The sequence below is a fragment of the Phyllobates terribilis genome, unplaced genomic scaffold, assembly GCF_046119375.1.
Source record: "Phyllobates terribilis strain yellow unplaced genomic scaffold, ASM4611937v1 Scaffold_13__5_contigs__length_258822181, whole genome shotgun sequence".
In the NCBI taxonomy this organism is placed as follows: domain Eukaryota; kingdom Metazoa; phylum Chordata; class Amphibia; order Anura; family Dendrobatidae; genus Phyllobates; species Phyllobates terribilis.
The window spans coordinates 98,765,324-98,791,303 of NW_027362773.1; the positions used below are offsets into that span (position 1 = coordinate 98,765,324).

The following is a 25,980-nucleotide window of genomic DNA, read 5'->3' on the forward strand; positions in this document are numbered from 1 at the left end:
TTCAATGCGGTTTGGGTTCTGGTTCAAGTTTGGGTACAGTTCTCGTACTGTGGAATGAAGTTCGGGTCAGGTAACAGAACCCGAACTTCCACGGGTCCGCTCATCCCTCATCAGTATAAAAGTAGTGGACAACCCCTTTAAGTCTTTTAAATAGAAATAGGCAGAAGAATTTATCTGCTCAGAATGTTTGTGTTGGACGGTGCTGGAGGATGATTATGGAGGACATTTAGGGCCTGTGAAATTCCACAGCTGTTCCCGTCTGGGCCACTTTTGTGACGTCACTTCAGTAGATTAATAATTAATACTCTCATCTGACTTTTCACAATGGAAACTCGATTTTGTGGTTTCTTTCTGTTTTCCTAAAAGGACCATTGGCAAAAGTAAATAAACAGGGACCGTCCTGTATTTAAAGGGAACCTGTCACATAAGATTCATGGTGCCCCCAACTGCAGGTAGCATGAATCAGAAATGGCTTCAGCACTGCCAACATCTATTTGTTTTACTCTGAAGTGTGATCCTGAGAATGGGACTTGAATGGATAATGAATGGGGCAGAAGTGGAGCATGTGCAAGACGAGGCACTATGAGTCCAATTCTTGTGATGCAGTGCCATGTTTTCAGGATTGCTGGGGGTTCCAGTGGTAAGACCCCCAGTGATCAGTAAATTATGCCTTGTCCCATGGGTGGTGATAACTTTCAATTCTGAGAATGTCCCTTTAAGCAATTCCCCAGTATATAACTGTAACAATATTTAACTTTACAAAGGTCAGATAAGCACATGTCCTGCTCCAAACAATAGAAGATAAGAATTATATTTGAAACTGATACATGTTATTGTCACAGATGTTAGTGATACAAGCATCCTCAAACCGACAGCTCGCCTGCAAAATAACTGTACAAACAAAGAAAGCCGTCCAAATGTCACAGTGACTCCCTGTATCCTTAACAATCCAAGCTCAGAAGAATAACAAGATGAGAGTCCCTTGTGCTGGATCCAACGAGCTGCATGGATGTAAAGAAAGCCCACATTTATTGCTCATTATCTGAGAAAACTTAGTAATATAAAAAAAAATAATAATTATAGTTAAAGGAGTCGTATCTGCAAGTCTCATACATGACCAGACTGCTACAACTAAAGTGGAGAGAAAGAGCAAAAGCATTGGTACAGTGTTAAATGTCATGTACATGTACCTGTTGGATGTGATCAGAACAGATCTGAGATCTAAACAAGAATGTCTCCATTCACTGATAGCAAACAGTGATTGTGAACAGAGTAATATTAATTCAAGGGATGATGGCGCTGGGTCTTACAGCTGTACTAGTAAGATAAAATCTAATCATTCTACAACTAAAATCTTTGTGCCCTTCTAATTTTTTAAATCACTGGTTGCTGTCAGTGAATAGAAACATAGAGAAATAGAAATCGACACAGATTTGGGATGTAAACAAGAATGTTTTTAATCACTAACAAGTGGTGATCAGAAAACAGAACCCGCTTCTAGGTGTGGGGCTGTGTCTGAATCCAGTCTCATTCTATGATGAGGATCCACCCTGCTTAAAAGGGGACAGGGGATGAACCCAAAAGGCTTGGGATAAGTAAAGAGGAACTTATGTCAATGGAAAGGGCTGTCAGGGCACTACAGTCACGCCGACCACTGCCACAATAGCTGTATGCCAATCACACGGACACGAGACAGTAGACTTCTGTGCCATGTAGAAAGTCTGACTCCCGGCAGCCTGGATTTATGACATTGCATTTACTTTCATGCTACTCGCATCACCTTCCCCTAGTGATTAATATAGCACTAATCTATCTTCCTGCAACAGTAACCTGCACAGTCACCAAGTAAGGAATTAAAGTTGTGGATTTTGGCGCACATTCAGGTTCTTCAGCTAGAATTGGCCTTGTATCAGGTTTCATAAACTCAACACGAATAAGCGGAATTTGTGCACATTTTTTTCTCTGGCTGCTAGCATGCCAACCGTCCATTATACCCTCCAGGGGGTATGAATGTTTTCTTGTGGAAGTCACAAACTAAGTGCATGTGTGCACAACATCTTCTTCAGCAAGAGGTAGACTCTTCAGGAAACACATAAGCGTCGTTTTTTTAGACTTTATTGGGTGTTTCCTGAGTGCTATTTTGACGTTTTTGTCAGTTTTATTTTTTAGATTTTATCATCAAACTACCGTATTTTTTAACTTTTATCCATAGTTTTTTGGGCATCTGTTTTACTGCCATTTTCTTTTTTTTTTTTAAGTCCATTCAACACTGAAGAATCAACAAGTAGTTTTCCAAGCAAAAACATTGCCAAAACGCTCAAAAAATACCCAGGTGTCTTTTGAGCCTTTGCATTGACTGCTATTAGAAAATATAGCCAGAAGAGAAAGAATAGGTGGGTCGTCAGCGCTGCTGATGGAGGTCCGAAAGAATGGTCCAGGATACAAAGCAGACTTGATGCAGTTTTATTATGAGCAATCCCCTGCACCTCATTGACATTCATCATCGAATAAGACCCTATTGCTTTTTTTGCTCCTCAACCTTTTCCTACATTAGAAACAAGGAAAAAACCTGAAGAATAGTCCACTCATTTCTTTTAGCAGCAAGCCATTTTTGGATTAGTGGTGAAAAGATGCTCAAAAGTCTGAACATATGAACAACAAGTAATTTTTGTATAGAAATTAATATGTTCATTCCTTTGAGCGTTTCGCTAGTGCTTTTTCAGGAGATTAAAGGAGGGGAATCCGCCTGAAAAAGATGTTATTTTCACATACCCTTACAATCAACCTATATCTAACAAAATCTTATTCCATTCAGAGACTAGGAACTGACCTGACCTAACTTTGCTCACACAGTTGCAGTTTGTTACTTTGTATCAGTGTGAGGACAGGAAAATGATTTTTCTTTAAAGGGAACCTGTCATCAGGTTTTCCCAATATAAAGTATGTCCACCACTAGGGATGAGCAGACCAGTGGAAGTTTGGGTTCTGGTACCCAAACCAAACTTTATTCCAAAGTTCAGTTTGGGTACCAGAACTGTACCCGAACCCGATTGAAAAGAATGGAGACCGGAACTTTTGAGCTGGAAAATTCTCTCTCTCTCCTGAACTTCCCCCCGGAACTTCGAACATTGCAACGGACTTACAGTACAAACCCCAAACTTTTAAGTCTGGGTTCGCACATCTCTACCCACTACCTTTAAGGCCTCTTTTACAGCATTCTATACAAGGAGTGAAGAACTTGGGATGGGGCTTCCGTTTGAATGTGGATATCAGACAGTCCATATATCCATATTGGATTTATTGATTTTAAAAATAGATTTTGCTATCAAACCACATTTACCATAAAAAAAAAACCTTGGAAAACACCAGCATTCTAGTAAGCTGTATGCAAGTCCTCAATCACCTCTGCATAGTACAAAAAATTACTTTTATTCTACCCCCATACGGTCCAGTCTGATGGAAGTCACTGGTCTTGATCCGACGCCTCCTCTCTTGCTGCAAGCACCATTTTCCTGCACTTCTTCATGTGGGTGACATGGTCTATGTCATACACACAAACGCACTCCTGCGCAGGCACTTCGCTCTGCTGAGAGCAGAGGAAAGTATTGTAATGCGCATGCGCCAAAAGAAGCCAAAGCGCACCGATGATCCGGAAGTAAAGCCAGCGCATATGCATTCCAGCACTTTGCTAAGCAGGGCAGAGTGAAGCACGCTAGCACAGTTGTTTTGATATGCTCAAATTGCAAACTGATTAAACTATTATATTATACTTTAATTATGAAAGCCCCCCCTATTCTCTGCATGTGATAAAGGGGGCTGTCTGTCTGGCCCCTTCTCTTATACAGCTGATGCAGAAGGTGGCTGAGAGGGCTTAGCTACTAAACTGTATGTCAGTGGCCTGATAAAAGGGGGCTGGCTGTCTCAGAGAGATCAAAAAATGTCGCTGCTTGTGTGGGATCAAAGCTTCTTAGACCCCGCAACCTTCGGTGAAATCTGGACATCGGCGGATCTTTCATAAATAAAGCGCATTAGGAAGTTTATTAATTTTATATTTGAAACACATTAAAATGATTTTGCCGCACAACTCCTTTAAGAATTAATATTTTTTAGAATTATTAATAATACCAAATTCTTAAATGTCATGAATAGATTTCTTTATTTTTAGTGAAAAAAAAGCATAATATGTGATATATCACGGTACAAATATAATTTTCTTCATTTTATGAACAGCAACATAAAAATATAAATTGCAGAATACAAAACAACGACATGTACATTGTGGCAGCTGTTTAACAGACTGAGGTCAACCATTTTGCACCATTATCCACTGCATTCTTTAGAAGCCGATCGGTGATACAATGATATAGATATATCCATCTGTCTGTTCTGATAAAATAAGGCATCCACTATTTCTAATGGAAAATGTCTTTGAATAAAGTTCCTAACACTTTTCTCAGCTGTAATACCAACCTTCACCGCTTAGTTTTTCTATAGGAATCAATGCAATAGCGCCCCCCCCATGAAGAGATCTAATGCACAGGAAAATTGTGATCTTTGAACTGAAATAACAGAACCAACCAACAAAAATAATAGATGCCAAATTTTAAACAGAAAAGAAGGCAGATGGTAAAATAATATTTGAAAAAATAGTAGGAATTACACCTTTAGGGAAACAATATGCCATGCAGTAGAATGGCTCCATGATGGCTGCACCTTCCATGTCTAGGGTAATGAGTGCATAAGTTTTAGTAAAGCTTAGTAATATAATTTATCCTTCTACGATGTGCATAAGTAGAATAAAGAAATCATGTGATGCAACATAATAGTAAAGAGCTCCATAAATATTAAATGAACCAAATCAACCATACAAATACAAATGTAGTGTTTAGTATAATGCATACATTTTTTAGAGCTCTTGTTTTCACGTGCCATGCAATACAATGTCACAAGGAACCATATATACAATGATATTTGCAAAAAATCAGCCAATTATACTTTTTGGACTGCTGGTCATGGAAAAATCTTGGTCCATAATTGGCTACAATAGTAGCAATAGTGACTAGTGAACTGGCAAAAATGTTTAACAAATTTGACATATTCCAGCTTAAAGAAAAAAAAACTATATTGTACTAATTATTGCTAATTAGTATGAATGCCCTGCCATTATTGTGCCTATTGCCAGCTAAGGGCCCTATTGAAACTTATTTTTTTTTTTTGCATACATGGAAAAACAAAATAATTTTCATCGTTTTTGATCAAATTTTAAACTAGGTTGGCATCCGCCTACTGTCCCAATTTCTCACAGAACCGTAGACATGATTGGGTAAGTTTGATCTGTGACTAGGATCAAAAACGGACAGGTTTAATTTTTTTTTTTTTTGCCGACATTTAGTGAAAAGTCACAAATACTGTAAAGTGTACATGCGTTATTCATGAAAAACAAGGACGCCTGAATGAGGTCAAAAGTTGTCCAGAATGAAAAATACATGACTGTTCTCTTCTAGAAACAGCACCATAACAGTATATGGGTTAGTTCTGGTATTACAGCTCCGTTCAATTGAAGTGAATAGGACTGAGATGACACAGAACCTGGGGACATGTCTTGCGCTGGTTTCGATGAACGCAGTTATGTTTTTCTATTCCTGCATAACAATTAATGAAAAGTCCTAACTAATATATTTTGAGTTGAGTTAAAATGAGGAACGGGAAAGGGGTGGTAGACTCAAACGTCATGTGAACATACCCTTAAAAGACTGAAAAAAAAACAAAAAACTCCCAAAACCTCTTCAAAACTGCATCAGGAAACTGTTCAAAAAAGAAAAACTCCCCAAAAAGGAGCATTTCCTGGAGCAGTTTGCACCTTAAAAAAAACTGTGTGAACATAGTGGAATTTGGTTGAACTTGATGGATCTATGTCTCTTTCAACCCAAGAAATGCACACACAGCTTTTTTGGGAGTTTTTGGAGCAGAAACGAGTTAGTGCAAACAACGTCTTTTCCTGGCAGATTCCGCCTGAAAAAAAACTTTCAAAAAAGTTCAAAAGAATAAACATATGACTTGTTCAGACTTTTGAACGTCTTTTAATCCCTTTAGGTTTCTAAAAATGCCAAACAGTTAAAAGAAGTAACATGTCCATTCTTCTGGCACTTTCTGCTCGGAAAACGCTTTGTACTTTACAATACAAGTCAATGGGAAAGATCAAAAGATGCCCAGAAGACAACCGGATTTTTTTCAAGTCCTAGCTATAGTTTTTGCTTAAAAAAAAAACACTGGCAGTTTCTTTATTAATTCGATGACATGAAAAATATGGCTGGAAAACAGTAAAAAAAAAAGTCTCAAAAACCATGGAAAAACCCTCCAAAAAAACGCCAGCTGAAAAAAAAAATAAATCCAAAAAGCGGTGAGGAATCAATTGAAAAACACCAAAGAAGCTTGAGGAAGAAAAACTCCAGAGTTTCCTGAAGTGTTTTCTCTGTGAAAAACTCGTCAGGGTTGCCTGAGTTTAAAAGATGCCATGTGCACAGAGTCACTGAGCGGAAACTCTCCAAAAACTCAAAATTCCTTAAAAACTTGGGAGTTTCTGCTCATTTTCTACTCCAAAAACCCAGCAAAAAGACCCTTCACTATGCATCATGCTCTATCAGAATGCAATGATACGTATGTTGCAATATGCCAACCAACTAGCCACCCTCACTTGAGAATATTTACGAGGGGAGAAAATATTTTCTGATTCTCTTGCACCATTTTTTTCCCTCTTTAGTGTTTTATGTCCTACATTATTAAGACTATTTATAAAACTAGAAATAGATATTAGCCATTATAGCCTATAAAAAATAATTTCACCATTAAGCTTCGAAGTTAAGACAGTTTTTACAAAAGAAAACTAAGAAAATCTAATAATATAATTTGGCAAACGGATAAGCGCCCAGCCAGGCCACGACCAATTATCACAATAGGTGACACATTATATTATTATTGAAATGGTATGCGACCGAAATTCCTCGCTACAGTGCGGGTGTAAATATAACGCCACTTTCGTACGGGAACATGACTTACAAATTAATCAATTTGTAGATCCTGCGGGGGATCGTCATGATATTATACTTGATTTAGGAAGGAAACACCTGACATAATGGCCTGTGTGTTCCGTATCGGTGGCAGATTAGCGGCACGCCGAGTTTTCCTCGTATATTTCAACATCTTAATTTTCACAGCAGGTAAATTACAGACCTGCAGCAGTTATTCATTAGCGGAAAAATTTGCAAAAGCCATAAATTAGGTGTTAAATGAGTTCAGGCCAAGACATTTTCATGTAAATTAACACAGTCAAATGCTGCATAAGTAACATCATTTTTTTTACAACCTTTTGAAACACTAAAAAAAGGATGTAGAAATGGTCCATTAGTGCGTGCAATTATTTTCTATTTAATTTTATTGGTCTTGGTTTCATTGTCATTTTTCACCTCTACCCAAATTTTAACAGTCAGAATGGCTCAGTATACAGCGCCAGTTGGTTACAATGATTTGGAATGGTCAGGTTTTTTTTTTTCATATAAGAAAGGGGAATTACTTAAACTGTTCTAAACTTCACTGATATTTTGAGGAATGCTAACCCCACCATAAAAACAAAAAAAAACAACTGAAAATAGAATTGTGGGTAATAGGCAAAAGCAGATACTAAATAGATCAAAAGTTTGTATGTATTTTATCAGTGATGTGGGCGTGGTTATACAGGGCTCAGCATTCTGAGCTCTGCTAGATCCGCAGCAGAAAAAACTGTGATTGTATCACAACTGCTGCACCCACAAAACTAAGTGATACATCGCTGGAATCAGGGTTTCATCCCCTACATCATGCTCCTGTCAGATCACACAGCAAAAACTTGCTGACGGATTTACTTTAAACATTTTGCAGCATTTACCTTCTATTTCCCTTGTGTTTAACTGTGTATTGCTGGCTGCAAAATGAGTTATCTGAGAATCCGTCAGTGAGCTCACCCTGATAACTCTTTTATCTGTCTTTTTTTCTGAGCTCCTCTCAGACGATCTATGAATACAGTCCACATCAAAGTTGAGCTGAACATAAACCAGATAAGTGGAGCTCAGAAAAAGACAATAAGGCCGGGGTCCCACTAGTGTAGGGCATCCGATGCGATATGCTAATGACATTTGGCTCCTGCTTTGCTCCGAGCGGGAGCCGAATGTCAGTGCTCCATGCTCCGATCCTCTCGCACAGAGAGGATCGCAGCACAGCTGTGGAGGGGATGGAGAAATCAATTTCTCCATCTCCTTTGTTGCTGGCATCGGCGGGAATCGCACTGCACTCGGGTGATATCCGAGTGTAGTGCAATGTTTCACACACACCCATAGGCTTATATGGGTGCGTGCGATCCGAATGCAGCATGCTGCGATTTTTTTCCAGCCCGAACGCAATCCGATCAGAGCTGGAAAAAAAAACGCCACTGAGCTCAGAAACATAGGATTAAATTGTTCCGAATGCAATCAGATTTTTTATCGGATTGCATTCGTCCAATTTAATTGCAAGTGAGAGCGAGCCCTTAAAGTCACAAACTCTCTCATTAGAATAAGCTGACCGATGGATCCTCAGTTAATTCATTCTGCAATCAGCAATGTGCTAAGAAAACAAAGAGCCAATAAAAGCCAAAGGTTGCGCATTTTTTAATGAAAGCCAAATTGAAAAAAATATTTTTAGCCCAAAATACATGCAATTAAGTAAAAAAAAAAAGTTTGCTATATCTTTTAAATGTCGCCCCCTTTAAAAAAGGAAAAAAAAAGACAATTGGCATAATGTACTAGTAATTAAAGATGACAATAAGGAATATAATAAACCCCAGGGATATTTTGACACTAATTATATAAATGATATATCTTTTATATAAGATACTTGAAGGAGTAAAAGACCAAAAGCACATTGAAAGTTTATCAACACATTCTGTGGTCCAGACCACCATTCTTATCAGATAAGAGTACAAGTTTAGATGTTAGGCCACGGCCCCACTATCAGTATTTGGTAGGTATCTTTTCTCAGGAGTGGGAGCCAAAACTAGGTGAGGAACAATCAGAGAAAAGGTATAATAGAAACAAGTCACCAATTCTGCATTTATCACCCACTCCTGGTTTTGGCTTCCACTCCTGAGAAAAAATACTGACCAAATACTGATAGTGGGGCCGTGGCCTTATGAGGAGACTGATGACCCAGAATTAATAGTGGAAGTTTCTTTATTGATATATTGTACTCTAGCCTGATAAAGAGCTTCATTTAGCCCCAAAATGCATAGCAATAATCGGATTATTCTGATCATTATTCTGTGGTATGAGTGTCATCCAATTCTCTTGGATGTTGAGAAATTAAAACTAATTCTCCACCTTCTCCATTCTGACAGTCCGTGAAAATCAGATATATTTCAAGTGCAGTCCGATTTTTTACGGATCCATTAACTTGTCTTACTGATTTTGATCCGACCCTAGGATCAAAATCGGACATGCCTCCGAAATTTTGCACGGACCACTCGGTCCGAGGAAAAATCGGACACGTGAACGGCCCCATAGAAAATCATAGGTATGAATATTATCTGTGAAAATCACGGATAGCACTCGTACGCAAAAAACGTACATCTGAATGAGGCTTTAAATTACAAAAGGATTGTGTTTTTTAATTACACAAAGGGATACAATTTACCATTCAGAGACCTTGAAGTAGGGTGACATAGGGTTAGCATAAATATTGATTGCATATTGGTTGTCACCCCTCTATCTTCCGAATAAATATGTGACAGCTAGGCAGATTTTTTAGGAAACTGGATGTCAAAAATTAGGGTAAAAATGGCTGTGAACTGATGGTGGAACCCAAAAACAAACAGAAGCACCATCTGATAGTGCTTAATTACCATTCACCTATAACCTGGATTGTGGTCCGAGCTGGAAATTGATATGAAACAGTCTTAAAAATAATCCAAAAATATATCAAATGTTCCCTTTTTCTCAGCATTAAATAAACAATTAATAGATGTGAAGCTCTTCAGACGTTTTTTTTCCGGAATTTTTTTCTCTCTCTCGTTGCGGCTGCGTTATTCCACACTGCGATATTTGGTGAACAGATTGTACAGGACTCTGAGTGTGGACTTCAAGTCACAATTCACTATGTCTGAGGGTAAAACAGAGCGATCAGAAAGCATCAAAGCGGAGGGGAACAATAATACCATAATACGATGAAGACTGAACTAACCTTCCGGCCTTGGCTTTGGCTTCTCAAGGCCGCCGTCTTGCATGAGTTCAAACGCAAAGGATACATTTACCACCTAGAGAGATCGTAAAGGGGCTTTAATATCATGGAGGCAAATTCACATAACAGCACACAGTATTTAAGGAGAATCTTGTGGGATGCTAGAATGACATGGCTAGTCTATTGCTGGTGAATTAGAATTTGGGCCCCAATTCATCATTTATTTGTGTTTTTCTTTTTTTTAAGTCAATTTTCTTTTTTGTCTTGCGGTATTCATTGCAGTTTTCTTTCTTCCAAATTCTTCAAAATGCCGTATGCGGTTCATGAGTTTTGTGCAAAAGTCAAAACCGGTTTTTATTTTTGTTTTTCATTTTTTTTGGTGAATTTTTAGTGAAAAAAAGCAAAACTGGTGCCAACATTTCAAGTGTCCATAACATCACTCTCCCCGGGAAGGAAGACTGGAATACATTTGCGCCAAATTTTGTGACATTTTTAAAAGATGCAAATAATGAAGCAGCTGAAAAAATCTGGAAAGCCCCATACCTCGCCCACAAGGGAGAACACATTACATAGACTTAAAAAAGGGCGAACATTAAAAGGAGAATTAGACGCAAATGAAAAACAAGCAAAAAAAAACATTAAAAAAGGCAAACATGCAATAATGAATGAAGTGTCAAACTATTATTATGCTTCATTTTCAGAATTTTTTTTAATAGAGAAAGTTATATAAAAATCTGGTAACAACAATATGTCCTTTCCTAATGAGACATCCCCCTTAACACTTTTCTGCCGTGTTAATCGTCATTAGCATGGTGCAATATGTCAGACTACCAGCCTGTATTATAATAATTATTATTGTAGTAGATCCTCTTCAGTTCCTTTCATGCCAAGACAAACCCCTCAGAAAACCGGACAGCAGATGTTACACTCAACATGTTTGCTACACATTAAACTAAGCCTCAGCACAACAGAAATGTCTGTGAAAATGTATTTTATCAACTTGTTTTTACCCTTCAGCAGAAGTGCAAAAGTGAAAGAAAATCCACAAAACCATCCTGATGACATGGAGAAGGTACAGATAAAGCCTTTACCTGTAACATTAGACCTAGTGATTGCTTGACTGTAAGGCGTGGGAGAGCGCCCCCTTGTGTGAACCACTGCTTGACGTCAGCTAACAAATCAGAGCACCCTTTACGTGGGTGAAGATGAGCATTGAAGGCCACTAGAAGAGGCTGCAGAAGGTCCAACGTTGCTCAGAAGACAGAGGGCAACAATGCTGATGAAGGGAGAAGGCGAAGTGCTACAGACAGTGTCTTTTGACCCCTTTATTTTTCAAGAACCTCTTTGGGGTGCTCAGGGAAAGTGTGGCACCAGGTTGAAATATTGCAGCAAGGAGCTATGGAGAACAACAAGTGGGTGGAGGTAAGAAGACTCCCTGCCACCAGGTTACCAGCTGCTTGGCTGCCCTTCGCTTGTGTATCTATCCCTGGAAACACAACCTCGGGAGATAGCCCTCTCCAGCTAAGGGGGCTAAGATAAAACATTGGGATCAAACTTACCAACATTAGTTCTGGAGGAATAGCGACATGTAATTCCCACTCGACACTCCTACAAACACCTTCAAAGTAAATCCAAGCCTTTGAGAGATCAAATTTGCTGGGACTTTATCTGAAAATTCAGGATAGTTCCAGCAAATTAATAAAAGTTAGCAAGCATGCGAGATGTGTTGATAGCTGCATTGCTACCCTGTGTCTGCGTATCTTAAGGCCCCTATACACATTAAATAGCCTTCGGCCAAACTGACAACTTTCTCTTCCAATTCCTCATACACAGGAACGCTGGGCTCGGCTAAACACCCCTTTGTTCTATATGAGAAAGTCGCTGCCAGAATCATCTGCCAGCTGCTTAGCTCCAGAGAGAAGAAAAGTATCGGTTGCTGAAATTCAGCGGATAGGATCCTTCTTTTCCCTTGACATCATCCAGATCCTACTCTACCCCAATATTGGTGGGATCGGATGACTTTAGTCTACTGTGTATGGGGACATTTGGTTCTTGCACCATCCTAAACATCCACTATACCTTCCAGTAACTTTTCATGACATAGGAAATTTAGATTATAAATACAACACAACATATATATATATTTATATTTCTTTCATTCTCAAGATCATATATCAATATTTATTACAATAAAGACATTCGGAGATACACTTATATAGGATTACCTTTTGCTCAAAGCTGTCTGGAGTGAGGAAAAAATTGTAAAGGGGCACAAAATATCCTTCCAAAAGACCCATCAATAGTACAAGATAGACGCCATCTGCAAACTACAAAAACATAAACATTATACAACTCTTTTATACCTACAATTATTCAGTCATGAGATAAGAAATCACTTTGTAACACATATTTTTGTGTCTATTTTTCTGCTTTCTACACGCAGCTTGCAGTGCAAAAAAATGGAGGTTTTCATTTTGGTTTTCATGGGTAATTATTGATTATGTTTCTTTCTGTACTCTCTGGTTAGAGCACTTCGCCCCTGTACTATAATGTATGTGCATATTATATCTATTGGAGAAAGAGTATTCACATGTATCCATACAGATCTGACCCTGGATGTGGCCATGTTGTCCAAAATTAAAAAATTACACTATCATTTACACTGCTTAGAGGATAAAGACAACTAAACGTAAGTGCAAAATATAAACAGTTTAAGTAGAAAAACTTAAGTCTTTTAAAAATGATATTTTTACAAACTCAAATAAATTAAAAAGTAGTTGTTAATAAGGATGTAACGTAGAATAACTTGTTACCTGGGTCTCCAGCTCTGTTACTTCCAAGTTCAGTTTATTGAGGTGTTTATTGACAAAAGTTATCAAAGTCTATAAGTTTGAAAAGAAACAATAATTTATCTTTCAGAGCAATGAACTCCCATCATTTCCTGACAAGTGCAGGCTCTATTTCTTTTTCTTCCCTTCAATACTGTTGACATTACTAACTGCTATGGTAGCATCAACAGATTCAAGGACCCCATAAACATTGGTCCCGCTGAAATCGGTGAATTCAAACGACCATGTGATGTGTATGGAGACCTCCCGACATCATCTGTCAGGGAAGAGAAGTATCGGAAAGCTAAAATTTCAACACCTAGTCCTTTTATTTTTAGAGAAGATGGTTATTATTTTCAATGTGAAATCTATTGAGATTCATTTTTTAAAAGAACATTCTCCCTTTAAATAAATGGTTCCCAACATGGAAGAGTGTTTCCAACTCTCCCCATAACTAACCTTTTTAACCACATTAAGTTTATCGGGTGCGTGGTCAAAGAGCGTATCAAAAGCATCTCTCTCTACAAAGAAAAAACATAAAAGCTTTAAACACAGCAATAATGGAAATGCATACTTTGTTGAAAAATAAAAACATTGTAAGCTATTGACATTTTGCACTTAGATGTTCACGGGGAATCTTGCCTCAGGGATCCCCCCCATCCCAAATTCACTTAAAGGAGTTGCCTGGGCATATGGTCTTGGTGACCTGTACCCAACATAGGTCCTCAATAGCAGATCAGTAGGGGTATGATACCTGGCGACCCCACGGATCATCTATTTTTGCTCCAGTGTTGGACAGATGTAAATACTTTGAGCGGAGCTGCTGAGCGTAGCTCTGATCAAAGTGTAGCGGTCACTGCTGGCTACTGTAGCACAGGTTTTGTGCAAAAGAATAGGAGCCAGATGCGGCTACTACGCATTGATCAGAGCAAATAAAAAATATATCAAAAAGTTGCCCTAAGGGTTTACAAAAAAAAGAAGCCCCTTTAGCTACTGCATGCAGCAACCCCCCTCCCCCCAAAAAAAACACGCCTGATAGACCGGCACTTGGCAAATCCATGGCGATTCTCTGGTGACTAGTAGAGATTATGATCAAAGGATCATGCACCCCAATGTCAGCACAGAACTTGATGTGTCAGTTCATGCATGTCTACATATATGCACACACACACAAATCATCTAGCATTTTACCATCCAAAGGATGCTGGATTATGGTCATTTATTTGTACTTTAATATAACATTTCTAATTTGTAAATGACATGAGACAGCCACTACACTCACCATGTCTTCCTGATAAGGCCCTTTGGAAATAAAACAGAAGAAAAATTACATTAATTTTTAAGAATGTCCAAGCAATTATGACAAATTCAAGAGTATTCACTCCACAGCATTATCTTATCCATGCCAAACCCTATCTATTCCAATGGGGAAAAAGTTTTCTGGGCATGTGCACACGATTTGAAGCCGCTGCCGGTTTGACGGTGTCCAACCCACAGCGTCCAGATGTTACAGCATAGTGAATGGGATTTCTAGACACCTGCGGAAATTGACATGCGGCGCGTCTTTCCAGACCGCCGCATGTCAATTTCTCTTGCGGGTCCGCATGCAGACTTTCCCCATAGACCTAACCTCTATGAGGAAAGTCCACAGGTAAAAAAAAAATATATATATGGCCGCCGCTCATTTGAATAAATAACGGAAGCCGCCACCGGCTATTCCACAGCGTTGGGGCCGCAGGCTGGTACGCATCGTGAGCACATAGCCTTAAACAAAGCATATTTTTTGCAGGATTCTGTACTAAAATTACCCAACATACCCTTGTTATGTGTCTGCAAGATCTTACCCTGGTGGTGATTTGTATTATTCATAATGCCTTCAGCAGAATAGTGAGTGCAGCTCTGGAGTATAATACAGGATGTAGCTCAGGATCAGTAATTTAATGTATGTACACAGTGACTCCACCAGCAGAATAGTGAGTGCAGCTCTGGAGTATAATGCAGGATGTAACTCAGGATCAGTACAGGATCAGTAATTTAATGTATGTACACAGGGACTACACCAGCAGAATAGTGAGTGCAGCACTGGAGTATAATACAGGATGTAACTCAGGATCAGTAATGTAATGTATGTACACAGTGACTGCACCAGCAGAATAGTGAGTGCAGCTCTGGAGTATAATACAGGATGTAACTCAGGATTAGTACTGGATCAGTAATGTAATGTACAGTACAGACCAAGTTTGGACACACCTTCTCATTTAAAGATTTTTCTGTATTTTCATGACTATGAAAATTGTACATTCACACTGAAGGCATCAAAACTATGAATTAACACATGTGGAATTATATACTTAACAAAAAAGTGTGCAACAACTGAAAATATGTCTTATATTCTAGGTTCTTCAAAGTAGCCACCTTTTGCTTTGATGACTGCTTTGCACACTCTTGGCATTCTCTTGATGAGCTTCAAGAGGTAGTCACCGGAAATGGTTTTCACTTCACAGGTGTGCCCTGTCAGGTTAAATAAGTGGGATTTCTTGCCTTATAAATGGGGTTGGGACCATCAGTTGTGTTGTGCAGAAGTCTGGTGGATACACAGCTGATAGTCCTACTGAATAGACTGTTAGAATTCGTATTATGGCAAGAAAAAAGCAGCTAAGTAAAGAAAAACGAGTGGCCATCATTACTTTTAGAAATGAAGGTCAGTCAGTGCGAAAAATTGGGAAAACTTTGAAAGCGTCCCCAAATGTAGTTGCAAAAACCATCAAGCGCTACAAAGAAACTGGCTCACATGAGGACCGCCCCAGGAAAGGAAGACCAAGAGTCACCTCTGCTTCTGAGGATAAGTTTATCCGAGTCACCAGCCTCAGAAATCGCAGGTTAACAGCAGCTCAGATTAGAGACCAGGTCAATGCCACACAGAGTTCTAGCAGCAGACACATCTCTTCAACAACTGTTAAGAGGAGACTTTGTGCAGCAGGCCTTCATGGTAAAATAGCTGCTAGGAAACCACTGCTAATGACAGGCAACAAGCAGAAGAGACTTGTTTGGGCTAAAAAAACACAAGGAATGGACATTAGACCAGTGGAAATCTGTGCTTTGGTCTGATGAGTCCAAATTTGAGATCTTTGGTTCCAACCACCGTGTCTTTGTGCGACGCAGAAAAGGTGAACGGATGGACTCTACATGCCTGGTTCCCACCGTGAAGCATGGAGGAGGAGGTGTGATGGTGTGGTGGTGCTTTGCTGGTGACACTGTTGGGGATTTATTCAAAATTGAAGGCATACTGAACCAGCATGGCTACCACAGCATCTTGCAGCGGCATGCTATTCCATCCGGTTTGCGTTTAGTTGGACCATCATTTATTTTTCAACAGGACAATGACCCCAAACACACCGCCAGGCTGTGTAAGGGCTATTTGACCAAGAAGGAGAGTGATGGGGTGCTACGCCAGATGACCTGGCCTCCACAGTCACCAGACCTGAACCCAATCGAGATGGTTTGGGGTGAGCTGGACCGCAGAGTGAAGGCAAAAGGGCCAACAAGTGCTAAGCATCTCTGGGAACTCCTTCAAGATTGTTGGAAGACCATTTCCGGTGACTATCTCTTGAAGCTCATCAAGAGAATGCCAAGAGTGTGCAAAGCAGTCATCAAAGCAAAAGGTGGCTACTTTGAAGAACCTAGAATATAAGACATATTTTCAGTTGCTTCACACTTTTTTGTTAAGTATATAATTCCACATGTGTTAATTCATAGTTTTGATGCCTTCAGTGTGAATGTACAATTTTCATAGTCATGAAAATACAGAAAAATCTTTAAATGAGAAGATGTGTCCAAACTTTTGGTCTGTACTGTATGTACAGTGACTGCACCAGCAGGATAGTGAGTGCAGCTCTGGAGTATAATACAGGATGTAACTCAGGATCAGTACAGGATAAGTAATGTAATGTATGTACACAGTGACTGCACCAGCTGAATAATGAGTGCAGCTCTGGGGTGTAATACATGATGCAACTCAGGATCAGTAAGGTAATGTACAGTGGAGGAAATAAGTATTTGATCCCTTGCTGTTTTTTTAAGTTTGCCCACTGACAAAGACATGAACAGTCTATAATTTTAAGGGTAGATTAATTTTAACATTGAGAGAGAATATCCCAAAAATAAAAAATCAAGAAAATCACATTGTATAAATTAGATACATATTTTGCAGTGAGAAATAAGTATTTGATCCCTCTATCAAACAACACTTAATACTTGGTGGCAAAACCCTTGTTGGCAAGCACAGCAGTCAGATGTTTTTTGTAGTTGATGATGTGGTTTGCGCACATGTCGGGAGGAATTTTGGTCCACTCTTCTTTGCAGATCATCTCTAAATCATTAAGATTTGGAAGCTCTTGCTTGGCAACTCGGAGTTGCAAGCCCCTCCATACGTTTTCTATGGGATTAAGGTCTGGAAACTGGCTAGGCCACTCCATGACCTTACTGTGCTTCTTTTTGAGCCACTCCTTTGTTGCCTTGGCTGCATGTTTTGGGTCATAGTCTTGCTGGAAGACCCAACCACGACCCATCTTCAATGCTCTTACTGAGGGAAGGAGGTTGTTGGCCAAAATCTCGCGATACATGACGCCATCCATCTTTCCTTCAGTACGATGCAGTCGTCATGTCCCCTTTGCAGAAAAGCACCCCCAAAGTATAATGTTTCCCCCACCAGGCTTCACGGTTGGGACGATGTTCTTAGGGTTTTACTCCTCCTTCTTCCTCCAACCACGGCTCATTAAGTTAATGCCAAAGAGCTCAATTTTTGTCTCATCTGACCACAGCACCTTCTCCCAATAATGCACAGACTCATCCAGGTGTTCATTGGCAAACTTCATAAGGGCCTGCACATGTGCCTTCTTGAGCAGGGGGACCTTGCGGGCACTGCAGGATTTTAAACCTTTATGGCGTAATATGTTACCAATGGTTTTCTTGGTGCCTGTGGTCCCAGCTGCCTTGAGATCATTAACAAGTTCCCCCGTGTAGTTTTAGGCTGATCTCTCACCTTCCTCATGATCAAGGATACCATGTGAGGTGAGATTTTGCATGGTGCCCCAGATCGATGTCGATTGACAGTCATTTTGTAGTTCTTAAATTTTCATACTACCAACAGTTGTCTCCTCACCCAGCGTCTTACTTATGGTTGTGTAGCCCATTCCAGCTTTGTGCAGGTCTATGATCTTGTCCCTGACATCCTTAGAAAGCTCTTTGGTCTTGCCCATGTTGTAGAGGTTAGAGTCTGACTGATAAATTGAGTCTGTGGACAGGAGTCTTTTATACAGGTGACTATGTAAGACAGCTGTCTGTAATGCAGGTAACAAGTTGATTAGGAGCATCCAACTGGTCTGTAGGAGCCAGAACTCATAATGGTTTGTAGGGGATCAAATACTTATTTCTCACTGCAAAGTGCAAATAAATGTATCTAATTTATACAATATGATTTTCTTGATTTTTTTTGGGATAGTCTATCTCTCAATGTTAAAATTAACCTACCCTTAAAATTATAGACTGTTCATGTCTTTGTCAGTGGGCAAACTTACAAAATTAGCAAGGGATCAAATACTTATTTCCTTCACTGTATGTACACAGTGACTGCACCAGCAGAATAATGAGTGCAGCTCTGGGACATAACACAGGATGTAACTGAGAATCAGTATAGGATACAGTGACTCAACAGCTGTATTAACCCTTTAGTAAAATGATTTTTTTTACTACCTCGCTGAATACATGAATGATACCCCATAGAAAGGACTGTACTTAATATGTGCTGACTGTCCTGGTGAGGCTGGCACACTGGGACTGGACAGACCTCTGCTTTCCCCTTAAGCACATTGATATCAGATTAGTTAGCTCATACACATCTGTTCTACATTATAAAGCATCAGACAGGAATGATGATCACATACTCGGTGTCACCGGTTATTTCCTCCTGGATCTGACGAGACTGCAGCATTCCATCCAGCTTCTGAAACAGAATAACCTCACACTGAGCACGGCTTATACACAGAGCAGGAAAATCTCCCCAACACAATGGGGCTTGTTTTATAGAATGTGATGGAATAAAAGAGTTTGTATAATTTTACCATTGAAATTAATTGCTTCTGTGCTTTAGATGTAAAAAATTTGCAATTTGGCAGAGTCCTCCAAAGCATCTAAAATGGAAATTAAGTAATTTTAAGAAATAGTCTTGATGAAGAATTTCTCTCATTTTGTGAACTTAGCTCCTATTTAGACCTTTGTGTCTACATGGTTACATAGTGCAAACACTCTCTCTAATCTGTCTCCTCTTCTGCTGTCCAGTCAGAAAGCCTGCAAACACATAGGTCTTCACAGGAGCTGGATACATAAAACGAGAGTTTTTTTTAATCAATACTATTTGTTAAAGGTGCTTTCTTTTGATTTGAGAGGCATGGGTGGAATAAAACAAAAGCTGCACAAGTTTACAAACTCAGATTTTACCTTCTGGGGTAAGAGTAAGCTTGATAACCCTTACTGTAACCGTATTCGTTGCAGCCCAGTACCCTAGAAATAGGTATAGCTTGAATTGAAAATAATTTCTAAAATTTGGACAGAAGAGGACATCTAAGGATATATTGTTGCAGAAATACATAGGACTATCCCATTCATCTGAATGAGACTTGCAAAAATCCATGGCTTATTTTTCTAGTGATTTTTTAGAGCTGTACTTAATTTCTTTCAACATGCCCACCTTCATTGTCCAGACTATTCTACTTTGCAGTATATTAAATTTCCCAAATAACTGTGTTCTATGGCTCATTATCCATAAGGCATCTATTTATTATGTCAAAAAATTACAAATGTGCAAATTAAAGGGGATTTTAGTATTATTAGCGTAGTACACAGATAATACATTTTAGAGATATCACATAGGGAATTACACATTATTTATATTTCCAACATTTCTGATTCAGCTACCAATAGAAATAAGCCGAAGAGATAAACTAATTAGCTTTAAGGAGAACCGATCACCAGGTCAAAAGTGGTCAGTTTTTGCATTTTTTTATTATCTCTGTTCTGAATATTTTTTCTTCTTAGAAATCTGCCATATGGTTCCAGCGATATGGGTCTTTTTATTTTACGCTATTTTTTATACTATAGGTAATTATGCAGGGCAACCTAAATACATGCCCACATAGAATCCTGTAAGCCACACCATAAAAAATAGCACTAAATAAAAAGGATCATATCTCTGGATCCGTATGTCAGTACATGTTCGTACAAGAAAGGGAAATTGTTAAGAGATGCCACATATGTTATTCCATTTTATCCTAAATACAAAGTAATACTTTTTAATGCCTCTGACTAGACAACTTTATCAAGTTTTGCCTACCTGTACAACCACCACTTGTATTGACACATGATCAGGAAGTCTGATAGGAGCTCGGAAATACTGAGATAAGGCAACCAAAAGATGTAGAATGGCCACTACAGATTTGGCATGAACAGCTGAAATATAAAGAAATAAATAAAAGATTACATAAAGCTGAGCATGTCATAGTTATTGCACTTAGATATGGTATGGCTATATGTTTGTTAGAACAGTCTATGGATGAATCTATAAATCTAGGTACGATTATCACAATTCACAGTAATAGAAAAACATGGCTGCTATTTTTCCAAGAATACTGCAACACCTGGCCAGAGGTTGTGAGCGTTTTTGAGGCTTTGTATTTTGGCTGTGCAAAAAATGAGGAGTCTTAGGCTATGTTCACACGTTATGTTTTTTCAGCGGGTTTTTTTTATGAAAATTTTCAGCTGCGTTTTACAGTACCAGTACAGTCTATGAAATTTCAGAAAATCTCATGCATACATTTTTTTTTCCTGACTGTCACTTCTTTCAGTGTTTTTCACCCATAGAAAGCAATGGGTAGTGGAAAAACGCTGCAAAAACGTAGCAAAAATAAAGGTATCAGGTTTTTGCTACCTTTTGAGTGCCAAAACCTGAGGAAGTTGTATCAGGTTATTTATTTATGGACTAAACTTTATCAGCATGCACAAGAGACAAATGTATCCTAACAAAAACGCAGGAAAAAAATGCACCAAAAACGCAGCAAAAAACAAAGGTATCAGGTTTTGCTGCCTTTTGACTGCCAAAACCTGAGGAAGTTGAATCAGGTTATTTTTTATGCAGCAAAAACGCAATGTGTGATATAGCAAAATGGATGGGATTAATAGAAATCTAATGCCCACTCTGCATTTTTTACACTGCGTATACTGACCTGCGATGCATGTTTGAAATCTGCAAAATGTCAATTTCTCTTGCGAGCACGCTGAGTTTTATATGGATATTTTCTCCATAAAATTGCATTATAGGCATAAAATCCTCAGGTGAAAAACACATGTAATCCACACATGACTGCATCAATAAAGTTTTGTCAAAGCCAGTAACCAAGAAGAATAAAAAACAAAGTTGCCTAAGTTAAAACATGACATACTAAAAACGGTCAAAAACGCACGTGAAATAGCGCACTCAAAAACGCAGTAAAAAAAAACAATAGTAATAGAATTTAACTAATAGGTTCAGAAAATCTGCAACTTCAAAACCTTCCCAAATACAACTGTGGGAACGTAGCCCTATTCACTTCAATTGAGAAGAGCTGCAATCCCATAGAAAACACATTTTCAGGCATGGCGCTGTTTTTAGAAGATGGCCGACACGTTTTTTTAATCTTGGACAACCCTTTTTAATTCCAGGAATCTACTTTACCAGATGCTGAAGCAGGTCATAGTGACAACTCCACATCCTTTCCTTTATACTGCTTCATATACAAGGTCGATTCCGCGTTTTTTTTCCGGAAACACGAAGCATAACCCCCACCATCCCGGTATCCTGTATCAATGTGTTGTAGCACTTGTCAGAGTGGTTTCCATTAAGGTTAAGTAGCTGTGAGGAGATGTAGTGGGAACTCACAGTCTACATTCCACTTAATGCTTCTTGGAGGAAGTTTCAAGGTCTCATTGATCTTCTCCAAGACTGTTTGCAGTTTCTGCTTTTGGGCAATTTCGGACTGTGTGACTTCAGCCACGTTCAGCTTTTCTCCTTCAAGCTTTTCTGGATTGAAAGACAAGAGCATAGTAAAAAGCTATTGCAGACAGACTCTTCGATTGCAGTCATGGATTCATAACTAATCATCTATGGTACTATTCAACCTAAGCTTCCTGATTCATTAAGTTACCAGAAATGACAGCAGAGCAAAAAGAAAAAAATAATAATGTTTATATGTATTGGTTAAAGGAGTTGTTCGAGCAAAAAAAAAAAAAAAAGAAGTTTACCAGGGACTTGAAGGTATAAAAAATAACAAAATAAGTTATACTTACCTACTGCACGCTACGCTGTCACGGAGGAGACGTCACTGTTCCACCAGCAGCAGGATCGCTGCATCCTATGACTGGCTGCAGCTGTCAGGTGACTTAACCAATCTGTCATTGGATAGTTTTCTGCCCAAGTCAACTGACCGCTGCAGCCAGTCACAGGCCACAGTGGTCCTGCTGCAGGTAGAATAATGACATCTCCTCTGTCTTTGTCAATGCAGAAAAGGGAACCGCCAGTTCCACGTGGGTGCCGGTAGGCGAATATCATTTAATGTAATCTTTTAGAGCTCCAAGGCCCTGGGAAACTTTTTATGGCCCATACAACCCCTTTGATCGATGTTTCTTTAAGGGCGCAGTCAGACGGACGTATTAATTAGGACTGAGATCGGACCGCAATGCACGGACTGGCCGGCAGCTATCCCCACCCGAGTGTGACAGCTTTATATATTACTACGCAGCGGTCATGCTCAGGTGGGTAGAGCCGCCGACCAGTCCACGCATTGCGGTCTGATTTATATGGCTATCTGACTGTGTCCTTAGGGTGAGTACACACACAAGCCGCTACTCAGTTTATTGAGCCGTGCAGCCGCATTGATAAGTATTTCTTCTCCTTTTTTGAACCCATTTTTTGTAAAAAAATTGGAAACTGGCAGACAAAATATTGTTATATACTATCACTACAATAAAGTAACTATATATAAATATTTTTTAAAAATCTATAAAATAATAGGAAGAAGAAAATAAGCTGGACTTAAGAGCATGGAGCCTCAGCCCTGTGCACACTGAAGAGCTGGTGTGTGGCTCAAGTACACAGAGATGAAAAGAGATGAGTGGATGGATCAGACTCGCCAGACGCAAAGCCGCTGAAAGCTCAGATGCATCTTTCGGCCCCATCTACAGGCTGAGATATTGCATTGGAAATCAATGAGCCTCACATTAAACACAGACAGGGTCGCTAGGTTTTAACACAAGCGTGAATGGAGCTTACATTTTTTACTGAGGAAATTATAGACCAAACATGAAGCCTGGTGCTCCGGAGACACATCTGTAAGCCAGGTCAGGGGAAGGTTACACTGGTGATGTATGTCATTATAGGTTTTATTAAATAAAAGGGAAAAATTACACCTAGGAGGCGGTAATGAGACTTATTTATATTGAAAGGAATGTATACAGGATGAAAGGCTGCTGGCACAATGGAGAACTTATCTACGATGATACAATATATAATGTATTTATACTGACATATAGAATCATAGAATGTTAGAGATGGAATGTTACATATAAATCTTAGAATGTTAGATATAACGGTAAAATGTATTTATAGTAACACCCGATATATGAATAATGTATATATGCTGATACCTATCTGGTGCCAGTATAAATTGTACATGTATTTGGTGTCAGAATAAATACACTATATGGATAAAAGTACTGAGACACCTCCACATTACACCTACTGAAGCTTTTTTGACCTCCCATTCTAGATCTATAGACAGTAAAGGGAACCTGTCATCAGGCTTTCCCAATATAATGTATGGTCATCACCTTTGAGACCGCATTTACAGCATTCTAGCATGTTGTATACATGTCCCCGAGCCCCTCTGCATAGCACAAAAAAGACCTTATATTATACCCATAGACGGCGCGGTTCGATCTGATGGGGGGGTCGCTGGTCTTGATACAGCGTCTCCTTTCTTCTTATGATTGCCATCCTCCTTACTATGACACATCCTACGTAAAGATGAGCAAACCCAACCCAAACTGTAAAGTTTGGGGTTCGTACCGGATGCCTAGTGTCTGTTGCTGAACTCTGACTTCTCCTGGAAGTCCATTTTACAGTTTGGGTAGGAGAGAGGGTGAGGAGAGAGAGAGAGAGAGAGACAGAGAGAGAGGGTGAGGAGAGAGAGAGAGAGAGGGTGAGGAGAGAGAGAGAGAGGGTGAGGAGAGAGAGAGAGAGAGAGACACAGGGTGAGGAGAGAGAGAGAGAGAGAGAGAGAGAGAGGGTGAGGAGAGAGAGAGAGGGTGAGGAGAGAGAGAGAGAGGGTGAGGAGAGAGAGAGAGAGAGAGAGGGTGAGGAGAGAGAGAGAGAGAGAGAGGGTGAGGAGAGAGAGAGAGAGAGAGAGGATGAGGAGAGAGAGAGAGAGAGGGTGAGGAGAGAGAGAGGGTGAGGAGAGAGAGAGAGAGGGTGAGGAGAGAGAGTGAGAAAGGGCGCGAGCTAGAGAGAGAGAGAGAGAGAAAGGGCGCGAGCTAGAGAGAGAGATAGAGAGAGAGATAGAGATAGAGAGAGAGATAGAGATAGAGATAGAGATAGAGAGAGAGAGAGAGATTTTCTAGCTCCAAAGCTCAGGTCCCCATTGATTTCTACAGGGTTAAGGTTTAAATTCAGGTACAGTTCTTGTATCCGAACCAAATTTTGGACTAATCGAACCCGAAGAACAGGAACTTCCACAGGTCCGTTCGTCCCTAATCCTATGTCATCCACATAGTGTCCTCCATCATGCTCCTGCGCAGGCGCACTTCTCTCTGCCCTGCTGAGGACAGTGCAAAGAACTGTGGTGAGCATGTGCCGGTTTAGCTTCACGCTCATTGGCGCTTTTTGGCCTTTCCCGTCGCATGCGCACCACAGTACTTTGCTCTGCTCTCAGCAGAGCAGAGAGAAATGCGCCTGCACAGGAGCGAGATTGGGGGACACCGTGTGGATGATGTAAGACTCGTCATCCTCATGATGCATGGAAGGAGGACGCCGATTGTAAGAAGAGAGGTGGCGCCGAGATCAAGACCAGAGACACCCATCGGACCGAACCGTGCTGTCTGTGGGTATAATAAAAGCTATTTTTTGTACTATGCAGAGGGGCTTGGGGTCATGTATATAACATACTAGAATGCCATAAATGCATCCTTACTTTATATTGGGAAAACCTGACGACAGGTTCCCTTTAATATGGAGTTGATCCCGCTACAGATATAACAGCTCCCGCTCTTCTAGGAAGTAATTCAGTAATTCTACAAAATTGTGGAGGTGCCTCTAATGCATAGAATATGCAGATACAACCTATATATTTTCTGATGTTACATGTAAAGTAGATACAATTTAATATGCATAGTTATCTAATGACAAGAAATCGTTTCTAGGTCAGAAGTCTCCCATCTTAGGAACAGCACCTGTAATGTGATTAAATCCTTCATCTTCCCTCAGCCTATAATGTGATAATAAAACCTTTTTCTCTCCTGGAAGTTGTCTCCTGCACAGCGTGCCAGCATTTCTCCATTGTTCCAGATTAATGGCGTGATAACTTCTGTATGACAATGCTGCCTGCTATTGTGAATGTGTAATATAGACCCCAGATGTTTTAACTCGGTCGTCCATGAACTCTTCACCACCCCCATTTCTCTACTCTATTCAATCTGTTTTCTTACCAAAAAGTTTCTGCAGAACCTGCCCGTCGTAGAGATCCTCCGCAAGGTCCTTCACTATAATTCGCTCTCCCACCAGCACGTCATTAATCCAGTCAATTAGAACCTGGGGAGACAGACAAAGTCA

At 39.7% G+C, this 25,980-nt stretch overlaps 1 protein-coding gene across 3 annotated transcripts in view; it reads right to left on the minus strand.

The window, feature by feature from the left end:
* Positions 1-5,239: 5,239 nt before the first annotated feature.
* PARVA (parvin alpha) overlaps positions 5,240-25,980 on the minus strand; it is an 81,800-nt gene continuing 61,059 nt past the window's right edge. For 2 of the 3 annotated variants that reach the window (XM_073658271.1, XM_073658273.1), the window contains exons 4-14: positions 25,857-25,959; positions 22,039-22,179; positions 20,458-20,573; positions 19,190-19,258; positions 19,013-19,071; positions 14,353-14,372; positions 13,530-13,591; positions 13,056-13,124; positions 12,468-12,569; positions 10,246-10,318; positions 5,240-10,164 (exon numbers count right to left, since the gene is read on the minus strand). In XM_073658271.1, the coding sequence (XP_073514372.1) occupies positions 10,088-10,164; positions 10,246-10,318; positions 12,468-12,569; positions 13,056-13,124; positions 13,530-13,591; positions 14,353-14,372; positions 19,013-19,071; positions 19,190-19,258; positions 20,458-20,573; positions 22,039-22,179; positions 25,857-25,959 (891 nt within the window). In that variant the 3' untranslated portion in view covers positions 5,240-10,087. The remainder of the gene's footprint in view (positions 10,165-10,245; positions 10,319-12,467; positions 12,570-13,055; positions 13,125-13,529; positions 13,592-14,352; positions 14,373-19,012; positions 19,072-19,189; positions 19,259-20,457; positions 20,574-22,038; positions 22,180-25,856; positions 25,960-25,980) is intronic. The other variant, XM_073658272.1, reaches the window with a different exon arrangement.